Here is a 9,123-nt window from a genome sequence, read left to right as displayed (position 1 = left end):
TAATTTTTTTTCATCTTTGGAAATAGTTCCTTTATTATTAGCACTTTTTTCATTATTCCAATTTTGGTTTTTCATACTTTTGGCTTGGGTATTTGAGGTCTCATTTTCTCGACCCTTGATATTATTATATGTATTATTCATACTATTCATAGAAAATATATTTTCATTGATATTCCCTTTCGTTTCATATACATTTTTTTTTTGTTTTACATTAGTTTGAGTGTTAGGTAAGTTCAATTCTATTGTATTAAATTCTTCAATTAATTCAACTTGTCTAGGTGTTAATTTTTCGGGTATTTTCAAACTAAATTTTATGATTAAATCTCCATTATTATGAGAATCTACTTTACATGGGCCTTTTCCTTTTAATATTTTTTCAGAATTTGGATATGTTTTAGGTTTAATCAGAAGATCCATATCACCATTTAAAGTTGGTACAGTAACTAGACCACCTAATAAACACTGTTTAATTGTTAAAGGTACATCAACATAAATATTATCATCAACCCATTTAAAGATTTTATGGGGTTCAATATTTATTGTAACAAATAAATGACCACTTTTTCCTCCTCTATATCCAGAATGACCTTGATTTGGAATTCTCATTTGCATTCCCTTTTTTATTCCTGGAGGTATATCTAATGTTATATTTTTTGTTTGAAATTTGACACCGCTACCTGAGCAATGTTTACAAGGGTTATTTATAATTTGTCCATTACCTGAACAATTTCTACATGGCACTCCAATTATTATAGGTCCCCTTTCCATACGTTGAATACCTGAACCGTTACAAACTTTACATATAGTTAAATTAGTACCTGGTTTTTTACCAGATCCATTACAATTATTACATGATACTTTTACATTTAATCTAATATTTTTTTCACACCCTTTAATAGCCTCCATAAATTTTAATGTTATTTCACTTTGTATATCTTCACCTCTTGTTGAAGTATTTTTATTTCCTCCAGCCATATTTGTAAACATTTCTGCAAAATCTGTAAACATAAAAGATGCATCTCCAAATCCTGAAAAAGCTCCTTCAAAATTAGATGAATGATTTTGATAATTTGAATCATCAGTCATTCCTGTTTTGTCATAAAACTCTTTCTTTTTAGGATCTGATAATAATTCATATGCTGCAGTAATACTAGCCATTTTTTGCTTTGCATCTGGAGATGGATTAATATCTGGATGATATTTTTTGGCTAGTAAACGAAATTGCTTTTTTATATCATTTGTTGTTGCATTTCTAGATAAACCTAAAACTGTGTAAGGATCTTGATTTAAACATTTTCTTGAAGTATTTATATTTCTTTTATAATAAAACAATAATTTGTTTTTATCATATCTCGTTACTAAACATCCATTCTTTTCTTTTATTGATTGTGTGAAAAATGACCTTTCAAAAAGCAAATGCTCACTACATACCTTTCTTCTTAATATTCTTAAAGCTAACATTATATAATCATTTGAAGAAAAAATTAAAATATAGATATATGGTGTATAAGAAAAGGTTAGGACTATATATATATATATATATATATATATAAATATATATATGTATATTTTACTTTTTTTTTTATAAATTAACAAATGAAGCTATAATAGAAGAAGAATCAAGGTAGGATAAAATATCTCAAAATTTTTAATTTAAGGGGGAAAAAAAGAAAAGAAACTAAAAAGGGTTATCCTTTACATAAAAAATAAAAATAAAATAAAAATATATATAAATATGTAGATCTTTATATATATATATATATATTTATTTATTTATATATATATTTACATGCTTATATAAAAAATACATTTGCATAAAATATAATTTTATTTATTTATATATAATTTTTTATAACATTTATCATTTCACAAGCAAAAGTAAGATGCTGTGTAAATTTTATCATATTTTATTATTTATAAAGATTATAATGTGAAGAAGAATTCATCGCATTATTTTTTTTTTTTTTCAACGTGTAAATGTATAAATTATTTTTAAACACATATTGACATAAAATGATAATTTTATAATTTATAGATTCATATATATATATATATATATATATTATGAAGTATTTATAAAATATATAATAGTTAGTATTTAAATATATGTACATATGTACTATTACATATTATATATTGTAAATAAATATTTAAAGGTCAATTTATATAATTTTTTAATATAATTTATAAATATATATAAAAAATTATAACATAGAAAAAAATGTTCTTCATAAATTTTTTAATAACCCATATTTAGTACCTTTTTATATGATGATAATAAATATATATTATATATGCATATAATAATTTATATATATTAATTAGGTGTCAAAAAATAAAAATATATATATATATATATATAATAATATAATATTATACATATATATTTTTTGTGCTGGTATAGAATGATCACAAGTTTATATATATTATATATTACTTATATTATTATGGGCTCTCCGAATAAATAAATAAATATATATATATATATATATATATATATATATATATAATATATATATTATGATCATATATGATTTAATAACAACATGTTTGAAATATTGTCATATATTTTTTTTTGACTAAAAAAAAAAAAAAAAAAAAAAAAAAAGTGCTTTTATATTCTTCCTTCTTTATATGTAAAAGAGCATATTTTTTATATAATTTATTTTTTTACCTATTTGTCATTCTTCTTATTGTACAAAAATATTATAATATATATATATATATATATATATATATATATTATTTTTTTTATATTGAAAAATTATTTTGTTTTGTTGTTTATTTTTTTTTGGAATGTCAAAATATAATAAATCTAGTTGAATATATTCTATTATTTTTGTTTTTTATGAAAAGTTCATATTATTTTATATAAAAGGATATAGAGAATATAATTGTATGTACATATATATATATATATATATATATATATTTGAAGGAATGACAAACATTAGATAATAACATATTTATATTATATACAGGTTCTTAAATACATAACAGGAAACGTATTTATTATAATATATATATATATATATTTATTTATTTATTTATTTATTTATTTTTTATTTTTTTTTTTGTCCGATTGAGGTTTCCAAATTGTATGCTCCATGGAAATTTTGCCTGCTGGCTATTCTGATTTTCGGAAGAGAGAATATTGGAACAATTTTTTTCGTATAATAGATAATAAAAATTTTGAGTGGTATGGAAGTTATGAGGATATAAAAAGTATTGTGTACAAATGTATAAGGAAAAGATTAAATTATAGTAATGATAAGAATGAGGATGAGATAAGTTCATGTGCTGTAAATAAAAATTGTTTATTTATTAATACAGGTTGTGGTAATTCCAATATAAGCAATGAATTTTATGAAGATGGATTTAAAAATATTATTAATATTGATTATTCAGAAGTTGTTCTTGAAAATATGAGAAAGAAATATGGAAAAAAAATGAAATTTATTAATATTGATTTAAATAACATAGAAGAATTTGATAAGTTTTTAAAAAATATAGATTATCAATGGGAAAACGAAAATAATAATAATATTAACAATGTTGGCAATATTGACAATATTAACAATGTTGACAATAATAATAATATTACAACTCATGATGAAATCAATATCGAAGAAACAAACCATTATCATAATGTTGGTTGTGAAAAAAAAACAGAAAAAAAAAATCATATATTTTATAAACAATATGATTATAAAATATTTTTTGATAAAGCCTTTCTAGATTCGTATTTATCTTGTGAAAAAAATGAAGAAGATATTTGTAAAAAGAATGCACAAAATTATTTTTCTCATATTTTTAAATATATGAAAATAGGAGATTTATTTTTAATAGTTACTTTATGTCAATATTATATAATTAAAGAAATAATTAGAAATATATATAATGAAAATGTCAAATTAGAGATTTTTCCATATTTAATAAAACAACATACAAATGAATTTACATTACATCCATTCCTTTTTGCATTTTATAAAACTTCAAAGAAGAAAAAAAATGATTATTCTGCTCAATTTATAAATATACATAATAATGATATTAAAGAAATATCTATATGGAAAATACCACAAGAAATTAAAAAAATAAGAGAAAATATAAATATTAATATATTTAAAAAAGGAAAACGTATTATATTAGATATATATAATCAAAATACAAATCTATGTGATTATAATATTATTGTATATGATTCAAAATTAGAACAAAAAACAATCAAATATAATACTGTTGTTATTGTGGTACCATGGGGATATGAATTTCATTCTTTATATTCTTCTCCTGAAGGAAATGAAGAATTGTCACAAAAAGCTCAAACAAAAAGATTACTTCTAGTTATGAAATCAACATTTTTTTTAAAACATAATAAAACAAATGATAAAACCATTGCTTCTAATGTGGATAACAAGAGAGCTGACAATATATTACATGATACTTTGTATGATATTCCATTCAATTCTTTTATAAATGATTACAATGTGAATTCTAATCATAATAATGTTCATCATAATAATATTCATCATAATAATGTTCATCATAATAATGTTCATCATAATAATGTTCATCATAATAATGTTCAGCATAATCATGTTCATCATAATAATATTTCTAACGTGCTGTATCAAAATAATCATTCAATTAATATATTATTAAATTCTGTAAAAAACGAATTAAGAAACATTTTGAACGAGTTGGCCCTTCCCAATTCTGAAAATTTCCCCATCATGGTTTTAAATGAAGATGTAAAAGATTGCAAAATTATATCTTTCGAAAAGTCGAAACATTGTACTAGTATTATTATACGAGATGTGCTAATTACAGATGAATTTATGTCCGATCATTTTCATGACGATCAAAATAAAATCGAAAAATTAAAAAATAAAAATAAAAAAAAAAATAAAAATAAAAATAAAACAAACAAAAATAATAATAAAAGTAAACATAAAGAAATTAATAGTATCCATGAGAAACACATAGAAGACAATACCTTTGGGAACAGCTTGTCAAATAATACCATTTGCGATGATCATGTTTTATGTAATAATGATTATGATTATCCAAATGAGAGAAATTTTTTGGAATATAAAAAAATGGTAATGACTTTATTAGAAAAGAATAGAAAGGATAAGAAAATATATTTTGAAAAAAAAGATATATATAAAAGACAAATGATATTTTCTTATGATCCTTTAACAGTACAATCTGAATTAATATATACTAGAAAAAAAAATCAAGAAATAAAAAATGATAATGAAAATATAATCTTTGAATATGTCCAGTCAGCTAGCCAATACCATATAATGTTTTCATGTAGTATATTTTTTGTAATAAATCCAAATATATTTTTTAATAATAAAAATTTTAAAATTAATATATGTATATTAGGAGGAGGTACTAATGTATTATCCAATATTATAAAAACAATATTTCATGATTATTATATACATTTCGATATTATAGAAATAGATGAAACAGTAAAAAAATTTTATTCTTTGTTCGCTTATGAAACCTATAATAATGAAAGGCATATAATGAATTACATTATTAATGATTCTTATGATTATATAACGAATTTTACACAAAAACAATTTTACAATATCATATTTCTTGATATTAATAATTCTCAAAATTCATATATAACAGCTGATGGATATAAATTATATATGACCTGTCCACATGTTAAATTTTTAAATAAACATATTATTAATAATATTAAAAATATTTTAAAAAAGGATAATGGTATATTAGTAGTTAATTTATTAACAAGAGATAAAAATGCAAAGACATATGTGTACAACTTTTTTAAGACTTTTTTTGTCACATTAATTAGTATATCATCAATTAATCAGGTAAAAATTTATATCTTTTAATTTTTTCACCTTTTTATTTTCACACAAATTAATATATATATATATGTATATATATGTATATAATATAATATAATATAATATATTTTATTTTTTTTTTTACTCTTTAGGAGATCAATGAAGTGTTGATATGTAGTGATAATATTATGACGACCGAAAAAAATGCAACTTTTCAATATAACCTATTATATATGGTACGTTCAAATGAAATAAGTATATTTACAAATACTACAATATATATATATATATATATTTATTTATTTATTTATATTTATATATATTTTTTTCCATTTTGTAGATTAAAAATTATTATGATAAGTGGTTCCTAAATTTTGACTTGGAGCAATTTATAAGTAACATTAAGATAATGTAAAATAAGAAACATGTAAACACAAATGTGTACAAGGATGAAATATATACCGTAAAAAAAAAAAAAAAAAAAAAAAAAAATATACCAATATTAATATATATATATGTATATATTTATATATATGTATATATTTTTTTTTGTGGTCATTCTTATATTTTATCACATGAAAATCATAATTTTTATTCATTTAATGCCGAATTAAGGAAAAATTAAAATAATATATACATAAGACGTGGGTTAATATTTTGTACGCATTGGACTATAAAATATATGTTCCATATATATTTTTATATGTTTATTATTATACAACTTGAAAGTTTTTTTTTTTTTTTTTTTAATTTTATATAAAGTTTACCATTTTAATTATTGATAAATATAAAAGAATAACATAAGTTAGAATGATAAACATATATTCTATATTTTTCAAGAAGGATTATGTTTTCCTTTTTTTTTTTTTTAATTATATAACAAAAGAAATATAAAAATATATATATATATATATATATATATATATATATATATATAATTTATTCAAAAAAAAAAAAATTGTATACACTAAAAATTAAGGTTTAATTAGGAAAATATATATATATATTCATATTTATCATATGTACATATATTTTGGTGCTCATATTTATTGCTCTGTGACAAAAATTTTTTTCTTCTCCGGAATAGGTAACTGCTCTGGATTTTTTGAATGTTGTATTTTGTTCTTTTCCTTTCTCTTTTTTGCTTCGAGCATGACCTTCTTTTTATCAGACAAGCTTTTGATTAAGGCTGGCACATGATGATGTTGTCTTATTCTTTTAATTTCTTTTAATGATGCGAATTTTTCTTTTAATTTATTTCTATAATTAATGGCTTGTTTTTCTTTATTGGATAAAATTCCTGAGGGTTCATGAGAAATGCTTTTCCATATGCGTAGGGACATATCACTACTACCTGTAAAGACATATTTAGCATCTTGACTAAATTTACAACACAAAACATGTTGCATTCTTTTAGTATGATATACATCATAACTTGTGGGTTCGTCTGAATTAAATAATCTAACAGTCTTATCGTAAGAACATGCAACGAATTTATTTCCTATGGGAGAGAAATCTACATCTAGCACAGCATTAACAAAACCTTTATGTACTAGATAAGCTGTTTTTAAATATCTCATATCAAAAGAATATAAATTAGAATCTTCATTGGCAATAACAAATTGTTTTGGATTCATATTATTCCAACTTAATGAATTACTTCTATATTTTAGATATAATTTTTTAATAGGTGTTTTATTTCTTATATCTACTATACCTATAGAATTGTCAGAGAGTGTTAATCCTACTAAATTGGTTTGTGAATAATTACATTTTACATAATATATATATTCATTGTTATAATCAAAACTAGATATTGCATTATTTCTATAATAATCCCAAATATCTAAGGTTTGGCTACCTGAAACAATAAGATTTTCTGAAAAGAGTTTATCTATACTATTAGGAACGTTTTTACAAACATAAATTTTTTTGGGTACATCTTCTTTTTCTAAATAATGAAACTGGTTATCATTTTGTTGTTCATATATATTATTTGATTCTTGTGTTATATCATTATTGTGTCCTTGATGTATATTATCTTGTTCTTCATTTATTATATCATTAATATTTTTATTTTTATAAATTACCCATTGTTTAATATATTTGTCATCACCACAACTAAATAAAAATTTCTCATCATAACTCATACATAGGCTACGAACAAATCCATCATGTGCTTTTATTTTTTTAATTAATTTCTTATCTAGTACATTCCACATATTAATTATACCATTACAACTTCCACTGTATAAATCGCTCAAGTTTTTATTCGATACACAAATACTTTTTATAGAATCATCATGTCCATCTAAACATTTAATTAAAGGCTTGGCAAATATTTTATCCATCTTGGTGGCATTCAGAGCTCTCTTATATTCTACTTCTCTTTGAAATAAATGAATCTTCTTATCAAAACTTCTTACATGTTTGTAATTTGATGTCCCCTTATTATTTTTATATTCCTCTGGGTTTCTATGTAATATTTTTATCTCCATTATTATTATAGAAAATATATCATCAGAATGTTTTTATAATATAAAGGTAAAAAAAAAAAAAAATAAAAAAAAATAAAATAAATTATATTTCTAAATATATATATATATATATATATTTTTTTTTTTTTTTTTTTTTTTTGAGTGACATATAAAATTGTTTTATCATACTGTTATTAATATAAAAACATATATATAAAATATATATATATGAATAAATAAATAAATAAATAAATATATATATATATATATATATATATATATATATATATATTTATAAGTAGATATTATATAATAATTTTTTATTATTTTTATATTTTTTTTATTTGTATATAATAAATGATAAAAGTACAACAGTCGACATACTTTTTAATTTTTTAAAATAAACAAAAAAATGAAATGAAATTATAACAAAATAAAAAAAAATAAATAAATACAAATATATATATATATATATATATATATATATATATATATATATTTTTTATATATAATAATATAATATTTATATATATTTATTTACATTATTATATAGGCAATATTTATTAACATTTTCATTTTTTTTACATATATTTATTTATTATATTTTTTATTGTTTCTTATTTTTACTAAGCGTGTCATTTGAACTTATATATTTATATATGTATATATAATTATATCTCTCTTTTTAAAAATAAAAATTTAAAATATTGAAAAATAAAATATTTCTTTTAATTATACGTTGAACAATATTTTGAGAAATGTTGGGAAAAAAAAAAAAAAAAAAAAAAAAAAAAAAAAAAAAAAAAAAT

General features: G+C 19.9%; 3 protein-coding genes across 3 annotated transcripts in view; 1 reads left to right on the top strand and 2 right to left on the bottom strand.

Moving 5' to 3' along the window:
* Window positions 1-1,461, bottom strand: part of PRSY57_0406800 (heat shock protein 40) — a gene marked incomplete at both ends in the record, with an annotated part of 2,028 nt that extends 567 nt beyond the window's left edge. The window contains one exon of the mRNA XM_012905932.2: window positions 1-1,461. This exon is cut by the window's left edge and continues 567 nt beyond it. Within this exon, the coding sequence (XP_012761386.2) occupies window positions 1-1,461 (1,461 nt within the window).
* A 1,646-nt stretch (window positions 1,462-3,107) lies between these two features.
* PRSY57_0406700 (hypothetical protein) lies at window positions 3,108-6,252 on the top strand (the record flags this gene model as incomplete). The annotated part of the gene is made up of 3 exons (XM_012905931.2): window positions 3,108-5,861; window positions 5,990-6,073; window positions 6,178-6,252. 3 exons carry the CDS (start codon window positions 3,108-3,110, stop codon window positions 6,250-6,252), a joined length of 2,913 nt encoding a protein of 970 aa, XP_012761385.2.
* A 631-nt stretch (window positions 6,253-6,883) lies between these two features.
* On the bottom strand, window positions 6,884-8,335 carry PRSY57_0406600 (40S ribosomal processing protein, putative; the record flags this gene model as incomplete). Its single annotated transcript, XM_012905930.1, has 1 exon — window positions 6,884-8,335. One exon carries the CDS (start codon window positions 8,333-8,335, stop codon window positions 6,884-6,886), a length of 1,452 nt encoding a protein of 483 aa, XP_012761384.1.
* Between the last annotated feature and the right edge of the window lie 788 nt (window positions 8,336-9,123).

Source organism: Plasmodium reichenowi, chromosome 4, assembly GCF_001601855.1.
Source record: "Plasmodium reichenowi strain SY57 chromosome 4, whole genome shotgun sequence".
Classification (NCBI taxonomy): domain Eukaryota; phylum Apicomplexa; class Aconoidasida; order Haemosporida; family Plasmodiidae; genus Plasmodium; species Plasmodium reichenowi.
This window is presented reverse-complemented; position numbering and strand designations above follow the sequence as displayed.